Below are 25,157 nucleotides of genomic sequence, written 5' to 3' on the forward strand. Positions count from 1 at the left end.
TGGAAAAGTCTGTGGCAGTTAGTTATGAAAGTAACCATTTACCTACTGATGGAGCACATGTTGTCACCCCAACATATGTCTCATTAGCATAAGGATCCTTTTCGTCTGGTATTTTAGAGAAAGAGCAGTCAGGGGTGCTTTGATGTGTCAGTCAGTTAAGCGCTTGTCTTTGACTCAGTCATGGTCCTGGGATCAAACCCCATGGTGGGTTCCATGCTCAGTGGGGAGTCTGCTTCTCCCTCTCCCTCTGCTACTCTTCCTGTCTCTGCTCTCTCACTCTCTCTCAAATAAATAAATCTTTAAAAAGAAGAAGAAGAAGAAAAAGGAGGGGGGGAGGAGGAGGAGGTGGAGAAGGCAGAGAAGGAGGAGAAGAAGAAGAAACAGCAGACCAAGAAAGAGCTCTGAAACCTGGCTATTTTTGTAGCAGACATTTGCATCTCTAAGGGAAAGCTCCATTTGTAAGGGTGGCTCCCTCCCTGTAGCAGAAAGAGGGTGAAAGTGTAAATCTCCAGAACTAGTGATCCCCAAGGTGAGGATTAAATCGGAATAACAACCACAGCCCCGATTAGTGCTTTTTGCCTGGTCACCTCCCCAAATGCTTCCCAGTAGGTTCAAGAAGGGATCAAATCCCGTGCCCCCCACCCCAGATTCTGTCTATTGGTGAGGGGGGAAACAACTGTGATGTTTTCATTAAATGCTCCAGGCGATTCTAGGTGAAGCCAGGGTTAAACAGGCTTAACCAGAGGGCAGGCTTGCTCAAGGAGAGGAAACAAGGGAGCTGCCACAGGAATCTGGAAGCATCAGGTTCATGCAGGACACCTTTCTCCTTTCTGGTCTAGCAGAAGTTGTGTGTTTCTGTGGTGGGGGAGGCCCCGTGAACCAGAGAAGGAAAAACTCCAAGATTAGTCTCCAAGGAAGAATTCATTGTTTCTGAATAGCTCCTGACACAAAGGGCAGGAAAGTGGGCCTTTTTGTGCATTTGAAAGTCCTGCCTGCAGGCAAGACTTTAATGGGTGGAGACGCCCTGTTGGGGGCTTTAAAGGCATTTTCTCCTGGTGCAGCTGTGATTTCTCCTGGGATCCTTCTGAGCCAGAAGTCTAGAGGATTTGGTGAAGAAGAAATGGCCAGTTCTCAGGTAAGCCTGGCGTGCAAGTTCCGAGGCCATGTCGTCTTTTTCTCGAGAAATTCCTTACATTTAGAAATTAATATTGATTTTTTTTCTAGTTCTGATGTTTCTGCTCTATGTTTACACCCAGTGTTCAAACCTTTTCAGACATGATACTCAAATTTGGTCTTTAGAACCATTTACCCCTATGAGTCAGAGGCTTCTTTTTTTTTTTTTTTTTCCTAAGGTTTTATTTATTTATTTGACAGAGAGAGACAGGCAGCGAGAGAGGGAAGACAAGCAGGGGAGTGGGAGAGGAGGAAGCAGGCTGCCAGTTAAGGAGCCTGATATGGGTCTCGATCCCAGTACACCAGGATCACGCCCTGAGCCGAAGGCAAAAGCTTAATGACTGCACCACCCAGGTGCCCCGAACCAGAGCCTTCTATCCCTTCTCTCCAACCTGGCTTAGAGTAGGTCATCAACGGTTTTCACTTTGAATGAAAGACCTGCCTGCCAGTATTGCAAATAGTCCCTTGGTGACAGATGCTTGGGAAGGTGTTGAGTTAAAGATTCCTATTGCTGAAGGGGTCTGGTCCTGGGATATCAGTGATGGAAAATGGTCTTATTTAGGCCCCATCTAGGTGCCTATCAGCTCCGTGTAGACCAGGAATAAGAAAATGCACAGATTGGGGCGCCTGGGTGGCACAGCGGTTAGGCGTCTGCCTTCAGCTCAGGGCGTGATCCCGGCGTTGTGGGATCGAGCCCCACATCAGGCTCCTCCACTAGGAGCCTGCTTCTTCCTCTCCCACTCCCCCTGCTTGTGTTCCCTCTCTCGCTGGCTGTCTCTATCTCTGTTGAATAAATAAATAAATAAAATCTTAAAAAAAAAAAAAGAAAATACACAGATAAACAGTGAATATGATACGATATCCAGAATCACTTGGAATATTCTCTGAAAAAAGAGGGGGTTCATATCCTATAGAATGTATCTAAAATAGACTAGGTGTTACCAGACCAGGAAAGTATATGTGATTGAAGTTTGTATAAATCGACTGTATTCTCATAATATAATTGATATGCTGGTTTACTGTTTAGGGGTACAAGAATGTGGTCCCTAAATGGGGTGTCTCTTGAGCAGATGGGGATTTTGGGTGATGAGCAGGCATGGGCCACTGCCAGGGGAAGTGAGAGAATTCAGCTGAGGCAGAACAAAGGAGCCAGAAGCTCACTGAATGCACAGCAAGGGAGCGGGGGTGGGGAGGACACCAGAGAGGCCTAGTGCCAGGAGGTAGTGGGTGGGGCCTGGTTTTAAAGGGGAAGATGAGGCAGTCTGGGAACAGATGGAATCTTCCCTTTTTGGGAACCGTATCTGGTTGTAAGTAGCCCATTGGTGAGTTAGGACCTATGGCTCTTTGGGGGTGGGTCGCTCCTGAGCCTGTCTGCATTCAGGCAGAGAGTCACCGGCCCCTCCCCCATTCCAGTACTCTAGCCAGTTTGCCTGAAAGGAGGCCTCTAGAAGGAACACGTGGTGCCGGGTTCTTGTGTGGTGTAGCAGAATGAGTATCAGGCACAAAAGGGGAAAGTGATAGTTTATCACGTGAAGGTGAGAACAGAAAGCAAGCTTTCTAGAGTGAGCGGGGTCCCGAATGGTTGCTACCTAACGCCTTTATGGTTGGTCTTTTGTAGAAAATTGACCAGGGGCCTTCAATCTCCTTGAGGTCACCGCTGATAGCAGCATGATTACTTCTCCTTTGAATATGTCATCTCTGGTGTTTAAAACAAACGAGGTGGTCTCATCACATTCCCTTGGCTCTTGTTTTCTTTATGTCCCTCTTTCCTGGGATTTTTGGTGAGCCTGGTCGCTTAGCCCCGTAGCTGTCCACCCCTCCCTAGCCCCACCTGTCCCTTATTCAACACCAAGCAACAGGTCCTTCAATGTGCCTAGGGGCCGATGATCAACGTTCCATTGCAGCTGATATTAACTTCTTTTAATGGCTTGAGTCTCTGCCAGATAGCTCCCCCTGTAAGGCTCAAACGTCCTTCTTATTTCCTAAGGGTCTTGGACAGATATACTGGGTGATGTGCAGAAACCATCCCATTTCACCTGGAAGCTTCTTTCCATTGAGTTTCTCTTTGCTTGTAGTTTCTTTTTTTTCTTTCTTTCTTTTTTTTTTTTTTAAAGATTTTATTTATTTATTTGACAGAGATAGAGACAGCCAGCGAGAGAGGGAACACAAGCAGGGGGAGTGGGAGAGGAAGAAGCAGGTTCATAGCGGAGGAGCCTGATGTGGGGCTCGATCCCATAACGCCGGGATCACGCCCTGAGCCGAAGGCAGACGCTTAACCACTTTGCCATCCAGGCGCCCCTGCTTGTAGTTTCTGATCAGGAGAACAAAGCAAAAGAAATGTAGAGAAGAAGGAAATGTCCTTGCAACTTGCAGCCCACAGATAGATACTTGGCACATGGAAAGATTGAGTTTCCTCAAGGAATTCCCAAGTGCCTTAGTGTTAATGCTTTGCTGGAGGCAAAAGCAACCTTAGCTTGACCATAGCCAGACCTCCAGGATCCTCTTGAACATAGGAAAATCCCCTCAGAGACTTCTGTTATCTCTACCCCTACATGAAGAGTTTATAGTCAGTACCTTCTCACAGTCACACTGCAGCTCTTCTGCCAACGGGTCCTGTCCCTGAGGTTTAATGAGAACGGATTTCTTTCATGAAAAATGTCTTCAGAAATACTTTCTTGACCATTTCCCCTAATACCCCTACATCAGTTTCCACTGCACAAATGAAGACTCTCACCTTCGTGTAGTTGGTAGTATTGTCTCCTGGGCCTGGGGGATCTGTCAGTCATACCGCCATCCTGTGAGTTTTTACTTTATTCCACACTCAAGTGGTAGACATTCTCTTCATTTAAAAAAAAGAAGAGTACTGTATTTATTTATTGTAGTGAGTGAGAGAACTAGTGTGTGTGAGAGGAGGAGAGGTGATCCCGTAGAGCCAGAGGGGGAGGGAGAGAAGTTCATGCAGACTCTGTGCTGAGTGGATCCCTGGACCCTGAGACCATGACCTGAACCAACCAAGAGTTGGACACCTGAGCCATTGCATCATCCAGAAGCCCTATTTCCTTCAGTGAATTTTCAGATGAAGAAAACAAGAATTCTCTAATTAACATGTTTGAGTGTCTTAAACCCTGAATTATATCACAGATAATGATTGACAAAAAGCATCAATGAAATGCTGTGTTGTGGGATCCTTGAGCATGATGGTAAGGAACGAATTCTTGAGATGTGTTACGGTGCCCGAGAGTAGGTTTATTGAGTAGCTCGCGGACAGGAGCTGTGGGCAGAAAGAGCTGCACGTTGGCTGCATGAAGCGGGTGGTTTCATGCTTAGTGTTCAAGGGGGAGGGTAGGTGCACCGAGTATAAGATCAGAAAGGTTTCTTTGAATTTGTGCTTGTTACTTTTGCCCCATCTGTCCGATGCTATCTCTCCATTCGATGTTAATATCGGTGAAATGTACAGGCAGTTAAGAGAACGTAAGATAACAAGTAGCATGTATTTGACTCTTAGCAGAGCTATGCCGTCTGTAGGTCAGCCTTCTGAGTTAAAGGTGAACATTTTTCTGCCTCTATCCTTCATCATGGCAGACTCCTAAATAATAGCTGTTTTATGTGTATCATTCTCTGTGTTTGTGTTGATAGTGTGAATAAAAGAAACATCATCATCCACAAGGTGATTTATAAGAGTGAAGTCATTGAAAATTGTTCTTGAATTACTGATCATGAGAACTTTCTACTCTATCACTTTTCACGTGTGTATAACTACTTCCTACATGTGTGGATGGGTGCATGAAATGTAAATAGATAAACTGGTTTTGTGGGGATAACTTTTTGTTTCTATCATTGTTCTCACGTTTGACACCTGCTATGAACACTGGTGTAGAGTCTTCTCTTTATGGACCTGTGTGTCCTTTTCAGTGAACTCTAGGATCATAACCTGAGTTCAAACCTGATCCCTTTGCACATTCGGTACATGAGGTTTCTGCTTCTCCAGGGATGGAGAATACTAGCTTTATATTGAGGTAAAGGTAACTAGATCACTCCATGGGATACATCCGGGTCCCTCTGCCTCAAACTGGGTTAGCCCAAGCACTTCCGCTGGGCGGTCATTACATTTCATTGGATAGTTTCTATTTTCCCCGCAGGATTCTCTGCCCACGGGTGTTTTGGCTGAAGTAAAGGATAAGGTGGACAGAAGAACTGAAGTAAAATGTGGGATCTAATTTGGGGGGTACAGTGGTAAGCAGTGTAGGTCAGATGTTGGGGTCTAGCTGGTGACACTAACTCCCTCTTGATCTTAGGGACCACTGTGAACTCTGTCGATGGCCACTTGGTGACGGTGGTATGTCTTGCAGGGACTGCTGACATTCGGGGACGTGGCCATAGAATTCTCCCAGGAGGAGTGGCAATGCCTGAGCCACACGCAGCGGGAACTCTACTCGGACGTGGTGCTGGAGAACTATGGACACCTCCTGTTCTTGGGTGAGGATGACTCCTTCCAGATTTCCCAGTCCACACTCGGGGTTTCGTTCTTCCTTTCAAGACTGTCTCTTGGATGATTCCTCTTTGCACGTGGAACTCAGGTCACTGCACTAAGGAAGAAAAGTAAGGATTTGTAGATGGAGACAAAAATCTTCCTGATGTTTCCTTTTCAGCTTTAGCTTCTGCTTCCTTAGGGTCACATCATTTCTGTGGAATAGCGGTAGTTCTGAACCTGGCGTGGTGTGGAGCGCTACTGCCTGCGTTTAAACTCCAATTTTTACGCCGCCTTATTGTCTCGGTAGAACTTGTAAGTGCAAGTTAGGAAGTGAGTGTTTGAAACTCCTGTATGTTCTACAGGGGCTGTTGGTGAACAGTGTTGGGGAAATCATCTTCTAGAATTCTACAATGTCCTCTCTTCCCTACTGAGCCCAGTAGTGGCTTGCAAGAATCCACAGCCATACTTATATTCTGTTTCTTTATTAAACAGGTCTCATTGTGTCCAAGCCTGATTTGGTCTCCTTTTTGGAGCAGAGGAAGGAGCTGTGGGATGAGAAGAGGAACAAGACAGTAGTCTTTGATCCAGGTAGGTGGGAATGAATGAAGCTGATGACTGAGGGACGTCCAAGGAGGAGAAGGAAGACAGACCTTGAAATGTGGTTCCAGTAGCTCTGCTGGCATGAAAATTAGTTGGAGAAGCCCACGTGTATTGTTCCGTCTGTCACAGAGGGACATCTTTTCACAGTATTGTCATGCTTTCATATTCTCGAAGGCTTCTGCTTCAGCTCCAGTGATGGTCCCTCACAGCCACAGTGAGGGTTCCAGGGTGTGGGAGGGCCTCCATAATCAGAGAGCTTTTCCATTGCTTTGAGGGCTTTTGAGAAATCTCTGTATTCCTGAGGGCCTCTGCGCTAAGCCTCTTCTAAGTTCCACTTTGCCTCCTGGGAGAAAGTGTGCAGAGTTGTGTGGGGCATACTGGGGATTGGCTCAGGAATCCCCGCAACACTGAAGGCAGACATCACGTGTTTCTGGTTCATGCTTTCTAGTTTTCTGGAGGCTTCAGTCTTAATTGTACACAATGGAGACTCAGTAATGTCATCAGGCAACAGAGCACTTCCCTAACAGGAGAAAATACAATCCTTTATTTTACTCCGTATGTTCATTTTCCTTTGTATTAACAAGAAGACGACATTTCCCCTCCATGCGTTCCATTCCTCGGTGGTGAAATAAGGTAATGTCTCTGTATGTCCCTAGATTTCCTACATACAGTAATGTTATGCGGGATTTACCTCATTTGTAACCGGCAGCCTGTAGTAAAGTCTCATTTCTTGGCTTCTTAATAAGTGCATCATTTACTAATTTTGTCTCATATAGTAAGAAGTTCCTGTGACGTTGTCATAAGTTTGCTCTGAGGCTCAGCTCTTATTTCTTAGATCAAAAGTTCTGATGCGACCCGGGCATGTGCTGTGTAAGAAGTGATGTAGATGGTAAAATTGCCCTAGTGACAAAAATGTCCCATTGCTGTTGGAATTTTACTTCACGAAAAATTAATCATAAGGTTTTTTTACTAGTTTCTCAGGAATGTATCTGGATTTACTCCCCTGTATTTCTTTCTTATAAAATGATTGTCAGCATATTTTATAACTGTGACGGTGTTTATTTAGAGAGGGAAGGTTTTTGCTTCTCTGCTTTGTTTTAAGGAATGGGTTATACCCTTGAATTCTGTGTAAGAGGAGGAATATATGAGTAACAATACATTTTTTGATGTCACTTATGTCCTTATTCATAATATTTTTCATTACAGCTTTTCATGGTTGATTGTAATGAATAATCCTTACAGTTTTACTGTCAGTGAACTTATGCCAAAATAGACAATGCCTGTTTTTCATGGATACACAGGTTTAAAATTCTACCTGTATTGAAGGTTTTCTTTTCAATAATTCGTATATTGCATTATGTGGCATTTTTTCAGTTCAATTTTGGCTTGTTCTCATTTTGGAATTCCTTAATAACGGGCTTCTTTTTGTATGAGACTTTCCTCAATGTTAGTTAATTGTGGCCTTTTTTTTTTTCTTTACCGATGTATTTTGTGATATGATGACAGTTTTCAGCCCTGTACACTTTTGAACAATGTGTGACTCAAATGTGAATCAGGTTTGTGTCCTTTCCCAGGAACATTATGTATGTGTCTATGAAATATCACCCCTACAGAGTGTGTAACTCGTCTTGTGTATTTCTGGTGGTGGTGAATGTTCTAGCATATCTAGGAGAGTTGTTATAATACTCACAATAATTCCAACATTTATTGTTGAATTTATATTCTCTTGGCATGAGAAGCACTTTTGGTGAATTGAACGCAATTTTACGATTTTTGTACATCTGTATATTGTGTAGGTCCTATATTTTATCTTAATTCTGCTGTTCTATGCATGATATGGTTTGACACCATTGTTATTCACTTTTCTGTCTTCTGTCTGTATTTTCATTCTGGTTGCCTTAGAGATTCCTTAAAACATCTTACAGGTATAAGAAACCATTTTCAACTGCTGTCGTCAATTTTATAGGCAACTTTTCTCCTTCATCCTCTCCATCCCTGAACCTGTTGGATGTTACCACTATCACAAGTTCTATCTTTTATGTGGTGTAGTTTATTTATTATGCAGATTTGTGCATTTTACGCTTCTGTTTAAGACAATTCTGTAGCAGAAATACAAGTGATTGTGCTACCTCATTACAGCACTGCAGGTTTCTAGAATTGGGTACGTACTGACATGAGCAGGAGTTTTATGTTGTCCTGTGGTTCCAGTTACCCTTTAGAATCCTTCGTTTCCAACCAGAAAGACTTCCTTTCACATTTCTTGTAGGACAGGTTTACTAGTAAATTGAAGGGTCTTTTACTAGGCATAGTCCTCATTTTCCCTTCGTGGAAAACAGGTAGATTATGCCAGGTAGATGACTCTTGGTGCAGACTGTTGAATCTTTCTGTACTCGAATACACGATCCCATTCCCTTCTTCCTGTAGGGTCTGCTGAGAACTGCAGTAATCATCTTACAGGGGCTCTTCTGCAGAAGAGGAGTTGCTCTTGTCAGGCTTTTTCAAAATTCTCTTTTCATGTGTGATTTTTTTTTAAGGTTTTATTTCTTTATATGATGGAGAGAGAGAGTGAGAGTGCAATCAGATACACAAGCAGGGGGAGTGGTGAGCAGGGAGCGCTATGTGGGGCTTGATCCCAGGCTCCTGGGATTATGACATGAGCCAAAGGGGACACCAAACCGACTGAGCCACCCGGGTGCCCTCACCTCTGATTGTTGATAGGTTATTTATAATGAGTCACTGTGTTCATGTCTTGACATTGATCCTACTGTGAATTCCTGAGATTTTGTTGAATGGGTCTCTCTTTGGCACATATATGTAAAGTAGAAGCCTTTAGTTCTTCGTGTCAACTCTCTGCCCCCTTTCACTCCCCTCATGGGGTCCCCTTAATGTACATATCGGTCCACTTAAGGTGTCCCCTGAGTCCCCAGACTGTGTCTGTTCCCGCATTTTTCCTTGGTCTTCTTAGTAGACAGTTTAAAACAAGGGGTTTTTAGCTTGTCTGATTCTTTCTTCTGCTTGATAAAGTCTGTGGGTGACCCATTGGTGTGTTTTTAAGTTCAGTGATTGTATTCTTCAGCTCCCAATTCCTGGGTGGTTGGTTTATATACTTTGTCTCTTTGGGTTACATTTTGGTCGTGCCCAGTTTGCTGGTACCATCTAGTTCCCTATCTGTTGTCTCCTCCTGTCTCCATGCACAGCTTTATGATGCTTACACCTTTGTCATGCAATGCAGAGTTCTTCATATTTGAGGGTCCCTTTGTGATATTTAATTTGTTCTTGTGGTTGGAACACATTTTTCTATATCTTTTGTAGCCTTGTGATCTTTTGTTGACATTTCAGGATTAAAAAAGAAAAAGAGCCTCTGGGCCCAGGTTTCTGGACTTGCTCTGCAGAAAAGCACACAGATCATAGTAATTATGGTGCGTGTCACACATATTCTGGGTATTTGTCGTGTCAAGATTCTTGTAATTTCCCAGGTTACGAAAGTGCAGTTACTTTACAGCCCGTGATACCTTCCTCTGTTTCCCTTCAGCTCTATTATCTCTCTGTGTCTGAACAAATAGTCCGTTTGGTCTGAGCACCTACCACCGTGCTTCCAGAGGGCGCGCTCCTTCCCTCTTTTTTCCATGTTGTGCATGACAGAAGTGCCTTCCGTTCCTCAGGCAGCTGCAGAGAGGTCAGATCATTGAACACACAGGTCACTCACATGTAGGAGTTTTCTCACAGTGTGGCCATGGAGTGTCAGGGAGGGTGAGCAGCTGCCGTGGGCAAGCATCAAAGCCTTCCCTTGTCTCTTTGATGTGGCTCTTCTGCATTGGTACTTGCTGGGTGTGTTGGGTTCTCCCAGCTGGCTTCTGGAGCACTCTAAAAGGTAAATCGGTCCATTTTTGTCTCCATGGAAGAGCAAAGGCCAAGTGCTTCGAATTCCTCCTTTGCTGATGCCCTAGGGTAGGTATTAATGGGGCATGTTAGCACTTTAATGTATATGCGTGTGAGCATAGTGAGTGGGATAACTAATTTTGTATCTCTTAGTTGTTTGTTTCCGTAATACTCTAGGCCTGTTAGCAAAGAGAGGCAAAGAATATTGTGATATGGGAACATATGGAAGCTCTAGCCCTGAGCCCTGAGTATCTATACTTATGAATGCCTGGTAATGTGATGGGGGAGGGAAGGGCAGGAAGGGTGTTATGACGAATCAAAGCAAAGTGGGACAGTTACATGTAATGAACTCCCTCCTACCAGAAGAGATCAAGGGTAAAACATTCTGTGGGGCATAGAGTTTGAACCTCACCTAAGTCAGTTATATGTTCAGAACGATGTCTTTGAACCCAAGGACCCAAATCTATTTGTATACATACATCTTCTTTGAATGGGCGTTTGTAAATTCTAGAAAAAACCCTAGTCCATGGTGAAGATAATCATTGGAACCACTTCAAACATAAGTTTGGATGAGTCATGCACAGGAACATCTGTGAAAGTGAGGCATGGAAAAAGGAAGATAAAAATTCTAAATGGGATTGATTTGAGAAGTCTTGTAGAATGTTCATTATTCTTCAACGAACACATCATCTGTCCTTTTCCAATGTCTCTGATTTTGATGAACATGGTGGGGGGTCTTCATGGAAAAGTCACTGTTCAATAGGTATGCGTAATGTGGAGCAATTTTCTTGTTACGTGTTGTGCACTGGGAGTCCTCACTAAAGGCCTTTCTAGCTTCCAGAATTACTGAGGTGTTTGTAATGGAGACAGAACATATCAATGGAATGAATGTTGGAAAAACATGAATCAAGGGTCAAATCTTAAGAAGCCTCAGTGAACTCAGTTTCCAGAGAACTAGTGTAACAGTAATACATGTGGGAATGTCTTTGATGGAAGCTCCAATCTTAGCGTACCTCATTGTGTCCTCACTGGAGAGAAGACTTCTGAATGTAGTAACTCTGGCAAACATCTGAACTAACTTCAGAACTTGGTCAACGACAGAGATTTCATATGGGAAACAAATCTTACACATGTAAACAATGTGGCAAAGCCTTTGACTACCACTCAAAACGTATCAACAGAAGGTAGTACATAGTGGTGAGAAGGCTGACAAATGTAAATAAAAGAAAAACATGTGGCAAATCTTTAAGCAGAACTACAGCTTCCTAAACATCAGAGAGTGTACAATGATAGAAATCCTACAAATGTCAAAAACGTGGCAAAGCTGTGGTGTACGGTGTGTGAGGAAAGTGCACATGGAGATGCCGTTTGTGGTTGACGTAGAGGAGTGATAGAAGTCAGGGTGGAGTAAGTCTTCAGGGAATCATTATCTACATTAATGTAAGATAGAGAGCTGTGCGTGGTGACTTAGTCAGTGAAGCATCCATGTCTTCATTTCGACTCAGGTCAGGATCTCAGGGTCTGGGGATGGAGCCCCAGAGTGGGCTCGGGCTCCGTGGAGTCCGCTGGGGCTTCTCTGTCTCCTTCTCCGTCTGGCCCTCCCCTGCTATGCTCTCACATGCTCCTTCTCTAAATAAATGGATACATTCTTTTTTAAAAAATATTTTATTTGTCGGTGGGGGGAAGCAGGGGCAGCAGCATGCAGAGGGAGAAGCAGGCTCCCCGAAGAGCGAGGATCCCCGTTCGGGACTCGATCCCAGCCCCTAGTATCATGACCTGAGCTGAAGGTAGACACTTCACCGACTGAGCCACCCAGACATCCCATGGTTTGTGGTTTTTACCATTTTTAGAAATAGTCTCTTATACCAAGACCACAGAAATACACTCTTTTCTGTTTTTCTAATAACATCATTAATTCACTTTCAGTTTTGCTCAGAAATGCATTAAACAACGTCTTCTTTGGTTTGTGTAGTGACTGAGGTTTTCTCTTGTTTAAGATTCTATTTTTAAGTAATCTCTGTAATCAACATGGGGTTTAACCTTAAAACTTTGAGCTCAGGAGTCGCATGGACTACCGACTGAGCCATCCAGCTGCTCAGTGAATGATGATGCCCATGTTCCCACAGCAGAATGCCTTCTCAGGGCTTGGCAGTAGCGATAATGTAGTTATCATTGAGTGTAGCTGGAATCTTGGCAAACTGATGGCTGTTTTTACCATGATCTCTCTCCCTTTACTTCCCTGGGCTTAGGTTAAGTTTTACAGATTTTACTGCCAAACATGAGTATGGTCAACCCACTGGTCATCTTCTCCAGTGGAGTCCCACCAAGAGTGATGGCTTTTGGGTGACGAGATTTCTGTCATGATTTTGGATGTCAGCTTCCTTGGTATCTTTAGGGACTGGCCAGGAGTATGTCCATTGTAGTGCAGTGGGGGTCTTGGGTGTCTTCTAGACCATTAAGATTAGCCATATGTACTCTGCTTGGAAGGAGATCAAGTCAAAGCTTCCACGTGCACGAGTTTCTCATTTTCCTCTGTATGTCAGTGCCGAATGAGCAGCAGAACATCCTGAAGGGAATCCTATTAGGCATAGTATTGTGGATGTCAGAGGAAAATTATACATTTGCTCTCTCCAGCATCATCGTTACAACTTGAAATCATGTTGTGAGCTCTTGATGTACACCCGCCGTTCCTTCATTTGCATCTCGTAGAGGCACAACAGTAGGTCAAGTCTATTCATAAGATCAACATTTCCTCCAGGTCTTCACCTAAGTTCAGAGCCACCCAAAGTGCTTTTGTCATTGAGGCACTTCGGTTTCATTTGACTCAACCTCCTGCATCTTTTATGTCTACATGGCTGTTGTTACTATTCCCCATTGATACTTCCTGAACACCCTGCGCCAATTCTTATGTGTTTCCCAATCCTCAGCCCTTTTACTATAATGTGCCGTGATTCGACTACATGCAGGGCTTACTGTTCCCGGGAAGAAATGTAAAATCCTCTCATCTTTTCAGATGCATGTAAACTGTATGCTTTTGCAAAGTTGTTTCCTCACCTCTCCTTTAGAAAGCTCACAGCAGAAATTGAAGGAAGACTCTCATGGGTATTGGGATTTTTTTTACCTGTTCAAATACAAGAGCTATGGGGATCTTGACAAGAGAATGTTACAGCTCATGGGATTCTACTGTATTGCATCCTGCAGATCATAATCTTTAACAGTGTTTCATGATGTAAAGTGAATAGATTTTCTCCCAGATCTTGGGTCAGATTAAGGAGTATTTGACAAGGTGTTGTACACATGGGAAAATGAGGGAGGAACGAACCAGCGTCAACCTGAGTGATGGATATTGTTGGAAGATGATTCTCTGTGGGCTTCTGTTTCTCCTTGTCTTATGGATGGAGGCGTTGAGCATTTTTCTTCTTGTCTTTCCATTGAAGTTTGTGTATAACAACGCTTTGGAATATAGTGATAGTGCCCATGGATAGAGCATGATTGTTTTATCATATAGGGAAGTAGAGATCTCTCCTTCCGTGGCAGAGTTCAGGTAGATAGGCTAGACGATCCTTTAAGACACTGGGTTTCGTTCGCACAGGGTCACAAAGCTGTGATACAGACTGTCCGCATGTGCGGCATCTACGTGTAGGATTTGGGCTGCGCAGCGGGCACGTGACATCAGTGTGACGAAGAAGCTCATGGTGTTTGTTGTGTCATGAGCCACGAGGTCCTTCGGACTGTGACCGGGGAGTCCTCTGTCTCCAAGCAGCATTGCAAGGTTGTTACAGGCCAACTTGTGACATTATAGAATGTGTGGAATCTTGGAATTTTTGGCCTTCTTGAGACTATCCATGGACCTTAGTCAAAACAAAATAGGTGTTTATGGGCCATTTTGTGCTTTGGTTTGTTCATTGTTTTGTTTTTTAGATTGTACTTAAAAGTGACATCATATGGTATGTCTTCTCTGTCCAACTTCTCTCACTTAGCATAATACCTTTTCTAGGTCTCTTCCCATTGTCTCAAATGGCAGGGAAGAACAACCACAAAGCAAAATAGACCCATAAATACAATCAACCAGCTGCTGTTTTCCAGAGTGGAATGGGACAGAGGATGGGCAATGTGGGTAAAGGGGAATGGGAAGTACAGCCTTCCAGTTAGGGAATTAATATGTCATGGGGATAATGGGTACAGCATAGCAAAGATGGTCAGTGGTGTTGTGATCGTGTCCTAGGGTGACAACTGGTAGCTACACTTGGGGTGAGCATAGGAGAACCTAGAGAGTTGTCAAATGACTGTGTGGTACACCTGAACTAATGTAACATTGAATGTCAGTTGTAGTTTAATAGAAAAGAAAGAGAACTAGATACAGATATGCCTAAACATGTATCACTTAAACTACTTTTTACGACGTTGCATGTAAACGAAAGCCAACCAACTCTACACATCAAGGGAATCCTATGTGTTCATGGTAGGATATAAACTTTGCAAAGTGAATTTATCTGTAACACAGTGCTAGAGAAAGGAGAGGACATGGGAGAGAGGTGAGAGTTCCCAGGAGGAACCCAGGATTCAGAAGTGAATGCTGGAGTCGTCACAGGCTGAGAGTCCAGAAGACACGTGAAGAAGAGTCATTTCTGTGAGAGCTTCTTAAGATGTTTCCCCTGCAGTGGGCTCTCTCTCCTGTCTCACCTTTAACATGTATGTGATAATGGCCACATGGCTCATTATGTCTTCTCTTTATAAGGCATTTCTTTGAGGAATACTGGTAAGTGCATCAGATTTTTATGTACGTGCTCCTATTAGGCAAAGTCAGATTTTAGGAGGCAGCCTGAGTTAAACACAGAAGAGCGCCTGTACCATGAAACAGTGGGAACAAGTAAGGTAGAGGGAACACTGGATATTTTTGAAGGCTGTGGTTTGACTGGAGTCCAAACTAAGAAATCTAGCCTTGCAGCCACAAGCAGATTGTCCCTGCACTGCTTGTCAACGAGGGAGCTGTTTCCGAGAATATGTTTGATGGCGGCAGGACGAGGGAAAGGAAAAGGTGGCTCAGAAGAGTGGCTGCTGAAATTCCCTGTGGAGGGGTGGAATTAGCTTGACCAAGGAACCAGCCCTGCAAGAAATGTTAAAGCAGAATCTTGAGTGCAGGTGAGACAGCAGAAGTGATACCGACAAGAAGGCAGCAGAGAAAATCTCCAGAAACAGTGACAAAACAAGAACTAAAATGGCAATAAACACGTATGTCTGAATAATTATTTCAGAGTGTATAGTACATTTTCATTCAATCAAGACTCATAAGGTATCTGAATAGATTAAAAAAAACACACCCATCTATATGCTGTATACAAAAGCCTCATTTTTATTTTATTTTTTAAAAGTTTATTTGTTTGAGAGAGAAGCAGAGAGCGTATCCAGAGTGAGGGTCTGAATGAGAGGGAGAAGCTGACTCCACGCTACGTGGGGAGCCTGATCCAGGGCTCACTCTTAGGATCCCAAGATCATGACCTGAGTGAGTTAGATGCTGAATAGACTGAATAGGCTGCCACGACAGCCCTACAGAAGACTAATTTTCAAATGAAAGACACCTGCAGATTGGAAGGGAGGGGATGAAAATGGATGTCAAAGGAAAACCGAGTAACAATACTTCTATCAGACAAAGTAGACATTTTTGTTCGTGTCATTTTTAACCTGGTACAAAGCTGGCCTCATAGAATGATTTTGATTGTGCCCCCTCTATTCTGCTATTTCTAAAGTTTGTCTTTTTTTTTTTTAATGTATTTGTTCGAATTGACCAATGAAGTCATATAGTCTTGGACTTTTCTGTAGTGGGGGGATCTTTATTCCAATTTCAACTTTTATTTTGTAATTGGTCTACGAAGACTTGCTATTTCACAGTACGAGGTTCATATTTCAAACTTGGTTATTTCTGCTTCTTAGGAATTATCTTTTGTTCCCTAATTTACCTAAATTGTTAGTATATAACCGCTTATAGTAATCTGTTATCATAGTATATATTTCTGTAGTTATGTATTGTATCATTTTTTTTTCCATTTCTCATTTTGGTTTTTGAGTCTTCTCTCATTTTCTTTTTAGGCAGTGTCATTAAAGCATTGCAAGTTTTGTTTGTTTTTTTTGTAGAACTGGGCATTGCTTTCAATATTACTGTTTATTTCGGTGTCTGTTTGTTCCTGCTTTCTCTTTGGTATTTCCTCCTAGTGATTTTCAGCTAAATTTGTTCTTTTTCTATTTCCCTGTGGTGTCATGTTATGAAAAAACAGTAGAGGGGCATCTGGGCGGCTCAGCCAGTGATGTGTCTGCCCTTGGCTCAGGTCATGATCCCGAAGGCAGACGCTTCACTGACTGAGCCACCCAGGCGCCTCAGTCGTGCTATTTGTAAAAACATGGATTTATTTCCTTTATAGAGACAAAGAGAGAGAGCTCCCAAAGAGAGGGAGGGACAGCGGGAGAGAGAGAATCTCAGATTCCCCACTGAGCATGGAGCCCAACGTGGGCTCCATCCCTTGACCACCAGATCATGACCTGAGCTGAAATCAAGAGTGAGACCCTTAAGCAACTGAGCCACCCAGCTGCTCCTGATGGTGTCATTTTTGACACTCATTCTGTTAACATGCAGGCTCAAATTGATAGTATTCCCTATGTTCAAATACCCTTGAATTCCCGGAAGAATCCTCACTTGTTTATGTTGTAAAATGCTGGAGTGTGCTTCTGATTCAGTTGGCTGTACTTTACTGTCGACTTTGCTGGAATCTTCCTCACAGGTGGTAGCTTGCAGCCTTTCCTTGTAGCAGCTCTGCTTTGGCTTCGGTAACCTGGTAGTGCTGGTGTCACAGACAGTGTTCTCAGCAGCTCCCTTCGCTTTACTCCTTGGAAATGTGTGAGGAGATGTGAAGTAATTTCTCATTGTATATTTGTATGAATTATGCAGCGAAGTCCTCTGGCCCGGGAGTTTTCTTTGTTGGGCCTTTTTAAAAATTACTTTTCAATCTACTAAAGAGTTGTAGATTATTGGAGGATTTGTAAAAATATTTCTTCTCAATGTGGTTTTGATTCGAATTTCCCTGATGGCTAATGATTTTGAACATTTTGTCATGTGTCTGTTAGCCATTTGTATGTCTTCACTGGGAAAGTGTACATATCTTCTTTCCCTTTTTTTGATTTGATTATTTGTTTCCCATGTATTGAGTTTGAGAAGTTCTTTGTAGATCTTGGATACTAGTCTTTTATCTGTAGCATCATTTGCAAATAACTTCTCCCATTCCGTGGGCTGCCTCTTAGTTTTTTTGACTGTTTCCTTGGCTGTGCAGAAGCTTTTTATCTTGATGAGTCCCACAAGTTCATTTTTTCTTTTGTTTCTCTTGCCTTTGGAGATGTGTCATGAAAAAAGTTGCTGTGGCCAATATCAAAGAGGTTGCAGCCTATGTTCTCCTCTGTGATTTTTCTCAGGGAAATTCAAATTAAAACCACATTGAGATACCACCTTACACCAGTTAGAATGGTAAAAATTGACAAGGCAGGAAACAACAATTGTTGGAGAGGATGTGGAGAAAGGGGATCCCTCTTACACTGTTGGTGGGAATGCACGTTCGTATAGCCACTTTGGAAAACAGTGTGGAGGTCCCTTAAAAAGTTAAAAATTGAGCTACCCTATGATTCAGCAATTGCACTACTCGGTACTTACCCCAAAAATACAGATGTAGTGAAGAGAAGGGTCATATCTACCCCACTGTTCAAAGCAGCATTGTCCACAATCGCCAAATTGTGAAAGGAGCCGAGATGCCTTCGACAGACGAGTGGATAAAGAAGATGTGGTCCGTATATACAATGGAATATTACTCAGCCATCAAAAAGAACGATTACACATTTGCAGCAACATGGATGGAACTGGAGGAGATAATGCTAAGTGAAATAAGTCAAGAAGGGAAAGACAATTATCATATGGTTTCACTCATTTCGGGAATATAAGAAATAGGAAAATCGGTAGGAGAAGGAAGGGAAGATTAAAGGGGGGTAAACAGAAGGGGGAATGAACCATGAGAGACTGTGGACTCTGGGAAACAAACTGAGGGCTTTAGAGGGGAGGAGGGTGGGGGATTGGGATAGGCTGGTGAGGGCCCATATTGCATGGTGCACTGGGTGTTATACGGAAATAATGAATCAGGGAACATTATCAAAACTAAGGATATGGTGACTAATATAACATAATAAAAAATTATTATAAAAAAATAAAATAAAAATAAAAATATTTCTTCACGTTGGAGTCCTGGTTGGTTATATGTTTTTGATATTTTTTGGTATCTGTTTCTTTGCCTATAATTATGTATTGTTGCCTCATAATTTTTTTTTTATTTTATTTATTTGACAGAGAGAGACAGCCAGCAAAAGAGGGAACACAAGCAGGGGGAGTGGGAGAGGAAGAAGCAGGCTCTTGGTGGAGGAGCCTGATGTGGGGCTCGAACCCGGAACGCCGGGATCACGCCCTGAGCCGAAGGCAGTTGCTTAACCACTGCGCTACCCAGGCGCCCCTACCTCATAATTATTTTTATTTCTATGATATCAGTGATACTGTGTCTGCTTTCATGCCTTCCGATTTTATTTGGTCTCCTCTTTCATTCTTACTTGATTTATTTATAAGTCTGTCAATTTTGATTTTTGTTTTTTTCTGAAAACCAAATCTGCCTATTGTTGATATTTTCCTATTTTTGCTGAATTCTGTTTTGTTCATTTCTGTTTTATGTGTAAATTTTCTTTCTTCCACTGGCCGCAATGGCTCAGTCAGTTAAGCCTTTGACTTCTGCTCAGGTCACAATCTCAGGTTTGTGGGACTGAATCCTGTGTCTGCTCCCTGCTCAGATGAGAACGTGCTTGCCCCTCTCCTTTGGGCCTCCTCTCGCTCATACTCTCGCTCTCTCTCTCTCAAATAAGTCTTTAAAAACTTCCTTTCTGGGGCGCCTGGGTAGCGCAGTCATTAAGCGTCTGCCTTCGGCTCAGGGTGTGGTCCCGGCGTTCCGGGATCGAGCCCCACGTTGGGCTCCTCCGCTGGGAGTCTGCTTCTTCCTCTCCCACTCCCCTACTATGTTCCCTCTCTCGCTGGCTGTCTCTCTGTCACATAAATAAATAAAATCTTAGAAAAAAAAAAAACCTTCCTTTCTTTGATTTTCACTCATAATGGTACTTTTCCTGATTATTGGAGGGAGAGGAGAGGGATTTGTGTTACACCATGACAGTACTACAGAATTATCTCTTAGCTATGTGGCCCGGGTGTTGTGTGCAAGTTTATGTGTCCGTGGAGGAATAAAGTCTGGATGATTCCTTCTCAGCTGTCTTGCTGACGCTCTCTGATTGATTTTATGGTTGGTTGTTAGATGTCATCAGTGTATTTATCTGAAAGTAGGAAGTGGAATGACTTGACTTTTCTATTATTCAATATCTTTCAGCGGTATCTTCACATGGCGCCCTGAGCTTCCTGCCAGAGCCCTGCAAAGAAGCTTCATTTCAAAATGTGTCAGTGGGTCGATATAAACATTGCGTCCTTGACAAGTTACACTTAATGATAGACTGGGATCATGATCGTAAAGGATATGTCCAAATTGAGACTGCCGCCCATAATAAGACTCTCACTGCCCAAGATGGCGAGGGATATAAAACAGTTTGTAAAACCTTCCGTTTTAAGTCCACTCTTTCTGCAAAGCAGGGTGTTTCTGTAAGCAGGAGCTCCAATCAACTCTTCGAACGGACAGATACATGGAAAGAGAATGTGGAAAATCTGGAAAGTTACCTAGTCCATGCTGAAAATAATGATTTGAACAGTGTTGAAAATAGGATTGCATTGACCTCTCAGTCAAATATTTCTACACTACAGAGGTTTAAAAATGAAGAAACAACCGCTAAGTGGGGTCCACTTGAGAAGTCCTTCACCGAGGACTCTACCCTACAAAATGACTGGTGCATTTTCAGTGGAGACAGAATTGCTCAAGGCAGTGAATGTGAGAAAAAACTTCATCAAGACTCAAATGTTAAGAAACATCTGAGGACTCATTTTCTAGAGAACCATTTTGAACGTATTAAATGTGGGGACATCTTTGATCAAAGGTCCAACCTTATATATAACACTATGCATATAAGAGAGAATCCTCATGAAGGTAACGAATGTGAAAGAGATTTTAATCAGTCCTCCAGTGTGGGTGATCGTCAGAGAATTCATGTGGGACAAAACCCATACAGATATCATAAGCCTGGGAACATGTCTAGTGAGTCATCAAGAATACGTATACATAAGACAGTCTGTAGTGGAGAGAAACCTTACAAATGTAAGGAATGTGGCAAAGCCTTTATCCAGAAATCACACCTTACTGGGCATCACAGAGTTCATACTGGAGAGAAACCTTACAAAGATACAGACTGTGGCAAAGCCTTTATCGATCCATCAGGCCTTACTGGGCATCACAGAGTTCATACTGGAGAGAAACCTTACAAATGTAAAGAATGTGGCAAGGCCTTTAAGAAGAAATCAAACCTTAACAGGCATGAGAGAATTCATACTGGCGAGACACCTTACAAATGTAAAGAATGTGGCAAAGCCTTTATCCAGAAATCACACCTTACTGTGCATCACAGAATTCATACTGGAGAGAAACCTTACAAATGTACAGACTGTGGCAAAGCCTTTACTGATCCATCAGGCCTTACTGGACATCACAAAGTTCATACTGGAGAGAAACCTTACAAATGTAAAGAATGTGGTAAGGCCTTTAAGAAGAAATCAAACCTTAGCAGGCATGAGAGAGTTCATACTGGAGAGAAACCTTACAAATGTAAAGAATGCGGCAAGGCCTTTAAGAAGAAATCAAACCTTAACAGGCATGAGAGAATTCATACTGGAGAGAAACCTTACAAATGTACAGACTGTGGCAAACCCTTTATCGATCCATCAGGCCTTACTGGGCATCACAGAGTTCATACTGGAGAGAAACCTTACAAATATACAGACTGTGGCAAACCCTTTACCGATCCATCAGGCCTTACTGGGCATCACAGAATTCATACTGGAGAGACACCTTACAAATGTAAAGAATGTGGCAAGGCCTTTAAGAAGAAATCAAACCTTACCAGGCATGAGAAAATTCATACTGGAGAGAAACCTTACACATGTAAAAAATGTGGCAAGGTGTGTAAGGTTAAATCAGACTTTAGACAGCATCACAGAATTCATATGGGAGAGAAACCTTACAAATGTACAGACTGTGGCAAAGCCTTTACCGATCCATCAAGCCTTACCAGGCATCACAGAATTCATACTGGAGAGAGACCTAACAAATGTAAAGAATGTGGCAAGGCCTTTAAGAAGAAATCAAACCTTACCAGGCATGAGAAAATTCATACTGGAGAGAAACCTTACAAATGTAAAGAATGTGGCAAAGCTTTCAACAATCTAGGAAGCCTTACTGGGCATCACAGAATTCATACTGGAGAGACACCTTACAAATGTAAAGAATGCGCCAAGGCCTTTAACCATAAATCAAACCTTAACAGGCATGAGAAAATTCATACTGTAGAGAAACCTTAGAAATGTAAAGAATGTGGCAAGGTGTTTGGGGTTAAATCAGTCCTTACTGAACGTCACAAAATTCATACTGGATAAAAAATTTACAAATGCAAGGAATGTGGCAAGGCCTTTGTCCTTAAATCAAGCATGAGGCAACATCACAGAATTCATACTGGAGAGAAACCTTACAAATCTAAAGAATGTGGCAAAGCCTTTACCCATCCATCAAGCCTTACTGAACATCACAGAATTCATACCAGGGAGAAAACTTTCAAATGTAAAGAATGTGGCAACGCCTTTAGTTCATGCTCAGACCTTACTCGCCATTACCAAATTCATACTGGGGAGAAACCTTACAAATGTAAAGAATGTGGCAAGTCCTTTAATCAGCGTTCACACCTTACTCAACACCACAGAATTCATATTGGAAAGAAACCTTAGAAATGTAAGGAATGTCGCAAGGCTTATCCAAAAATCAGGCCTTACTCAACATCACAGAATTCATATTGGAGAGAAACCTTACCAATGTACAGAATGTGGCACGGCTTTTAAGCAAAAACCATGTCTTACTGTACATCACAGAATTCATCGTGAGGCTAGTCTTACAAATTTGAAGACTGTGAGAGAATTTGGAAGGATTGTTGATCCCTAACTCCACATCAACATCATAGAGTTCATACTGAGGAAGAATACTACAAATGAAAGAATGTGGCAGACTTCTAGGTGGAAGTCATAACTTGCTCAAACTCATCCTTAATCATACAGGAGCAAAACCGTAACATGTCAAGAAAGTGGCCAAGCGTTTAAGTGGAATACAATCCTTATTTGGTGTCCAAAAATGCAGTCTTGGTTCAAGATGTAAAAACACAATGAATGAGGAACGATGTTGTCTTACAGTTTAGAAATCATCATCAGAGAGTTCAGAGAAGAAAAGTAACTTGAAGATAGAATTATGTAGAAATGTATTGAATTGAACATCAAATGTCAAATATATGTCACAGAATTCACAATAGAAACAAGTACATCAGTCACTTTAGAGATGACATCAGAAGTAATCATACCAGGTTAGTCAGTTAGATAACGTATATGTATTCTGCTTTAAAAGATGGAGGGATTTTTGCATGGGTGGAATTTTAGTGTGTGTGTGTTTCCATTGACTCTATATGAGATTTGTGACTTGTGGATATCGGTGTGTTTCTACTCTCACAAGTCTTCAGAAAATTCATTTATTCCTAGTGGGTGTGTGAAACTCTGTGGGTATTGTTGTTGTGTCAAAGATAAGAGATGCCCTTTTTCCTTAGGTGGCATCCATGAATATCTATTTTCCGTGGAAGATGAAGGACAATAGAACGTAAAATATATGAAAAAATCGAAATGGATATTCTGTTTGTGGTTCTAGCATTGATATAGGTCATCATGAAGTCTGTGCTCAGAACATCATTCTCCATTTTTTAAAATGAAAAAAATTTATGACTTATTAAATGTTTTACTAATTGCTCTTTAAGGGAAAAGAGACAGCACTCCAGTAAACTGATGATACATCTCTATAATACTAATTGTTGGAAAGTACAAACTGATGTGGTTGAAATGAAGAAATCCTCATAGATATCAGAGAATAGCTAACTCTTCTATAAAATAAGATACGGTTGTACATCGGCATTTTTATAAGAATCACCGGAGTTGTTAAAGTGTTTTACTATGCAAAACTAAGCTGGAAAGAAGTTAAAATAGACTCCTATAAGATGTCTTCTTTAAACCTTATGGTACTCACAAAATAAAAATGTAGTAATAAATACAGAATAGAGAGGGCGAAAATAGTCTAAGTATATCCTTTAAGAAAACCATCAAGTCACAAAGATAGCCAATGAATAAGAAAGGGTCAAATAATTCTAAACAGCCAGAAGACAATGAAAAGAATGACAACATTAACTCTATACTTGTGTTGATACTTGCTTTAAATACGAAGGGACTAAATTCTCCAATCCAAAGATACAGATTGCCTGAATGGAAAGAAATACAAGACCCAACAGAGTCAAGAGACTCACTTCAGGTTTAAAAAAATTTTTTTTTTCTTGAGAGAGCCCGAGAGGGGGCAGGGTCAGAGGGAGAAGCAGACTCCCTGATGAGCGAGGTGCCTGATGTTGGACTCGATCCGGGGACTCCTGGATCATGACCTGAGCCGAAGACAGACACTGAATCGACTGAGCCACCCAGGCGCCCTCACTTCAGCTTTAAGAACACAGTCAGACTGAACGTGCAGGTGTGGAAAAAGATATTGTCTGCAAAGGGAATAGAAAAGGGTGCAGGTTAGCTATGCTTACGTCTGTCAAAATTAACATTAAGCCAGAGAGAGTAGTAAAACACAGCAAAGGTCATTTAAAATAAAGGGCTGACTTTGTGCCGTGTTTTTATTTTCATGGTGTTTGGCAGATGTCAAATAGGATTTCCCCCATTTTGGTTTCGGAAGGCCAGGAATAGTATGAAGATGTAACTTGTGTAGTACTTCCCTCTTTCAAAACCAATACCTTTTCCCAGAAATGGTGGTGGTGTTGATCCACGTACCCCAATTGTAGCTTGTGTAAGTTTTGTGAACATGGATATCTTAGGAGTCCCCTAAACAAGTAGTGGATTTTCAAAAACCTTTTTCTGTGTTTTGAGGGTTGGGGGGGAAAAAACCTCTGAAGAACAATGTGAGAAAGACCTATTGCTTTCAGATTTTGATGTATGTGGGAAAATACGATTGCAGTGAAAATCTTGGCAATTTCCTGTAACAAGTAGCCAGTAATTTATCAAAAGTAGCTGAGGCTACTACATCTTTTCCACAGTATTCCGTTTTCTAACCTCTTGCTATTAAACGTTGCCTATGTTTTTCACATGTTATTGAATTTACATTGTTATCTGCTATTTAAAGTCCCAAAATAAATGATTGTACTTTCAGGGAGGTTACTAAAATGCCCTTCGGGAAGATTTCTTTTTTTCTTTTTTTTTTTTGGTGGGGGGGGCTCATCCGGGATATCGGGAAGATTTCTGATATCATTTCTGGGCAGTATTTCTTTATATACGGCTGCAAGTGATAGGCTTTGTCTGGGTCACCTTGGCCATAGTTGTGACAGTGGATTTAGTTCAACCTGGGTTTTTTCTGAAATGTACATCTTCCCATAGGAACCCCGTACATTCTAGTTAGTTCACAATTTTTAGCGTAACTTACAGGTGACTACCAGTTGTATACAGTATATATGCATTTAGTAAATATAAAACATTCAATCCTTTAAAGTTGGAGAAATGTAGGTAACACATGTGCTTATGATTTGCATTATATTAAAGCTGTAGGATTCTATATTCATGTAGTCTGTAGTGACATTTCTCGTGATTGCTTTCCGCTCTCAGAAAAAAAAAACAAAAACAGTCTTGTGCATTGGATTGCTGTGTTGTTTACAATTTGGATACATAGGAGTCACTTGCTTTTTTTTTATAATA

The 25,157-nt window shown here is 42.0% G+C and overlaps 1 protein-coding gene across 1 annotated transcript; it reads left to right on the top strand.

Annotated features, from left to right (window-relative positions):
- The first annotated feature begins 398 nt into the window (after positions 1 to 398).
- On the top strand, positions 399 to 24,632 carry LOC123000563 (zinc finger protein 345-like). The gene is made up of 4 exons (XM_057314003.1): positions 399 to 1,135; positions 5,523 to 5,649; positions 6,137 to 6,232; positions 19,573 to 24,632. The coding sequence occupies exons 1-4, from the start codon at positions 1,010 to 1,012 to the stop codon at positions 21,699 to 21,701; spliced, it is 2,478 nt and encodes an 825-aa protein (XP_057169986.1). The 5' UTR covers positions 399 to 1,009; the 3' UTR covers positions 21,702 to 24,632.
- Positions 24,633 to 25,157: the final 525 nt, after the last annotated feature.

Source organism: Ursus arctos, unplaced genomic scaffold, assembly GCF_023065955.2.
Source record: "Ursus arctos isolate Adak ecotype North America unplaced genomic scaffold, UrsArc2.0 scaffold_19, whole genome shotgun sequence".
NCBI lineage: Eukaryota > Metazoa > Chordata > Mammalia > Carnivora > Ursidae > Ursus > Ursus arctos.

Excerpts from the sequence above, each read along its gene's own strand:
- LOC123000563 (XM_057314003.1), top strand. The coding sequence starts at position 1,010 with ATGGGTGGAGACGCCCTGTTGGGGGCTTTAAAGGCATTTTCTCCTGGT. Across the intron at positions 1,136-5,522 it reads AAGAAATGGCCAGTTCTCAG|GGACTGCTGACATTCGGGGA; the intron begins GTAAGCCTGGCG and ends TATGTCTTGCAG. Across the intron at positions 6,233-19,572 it reads GACAGTAGTCTTTGATCCAG|CGGTATCTTCACATGGCGCC; the intron begins GTAGGTGGGAAT and ends AATATCTTTCAG.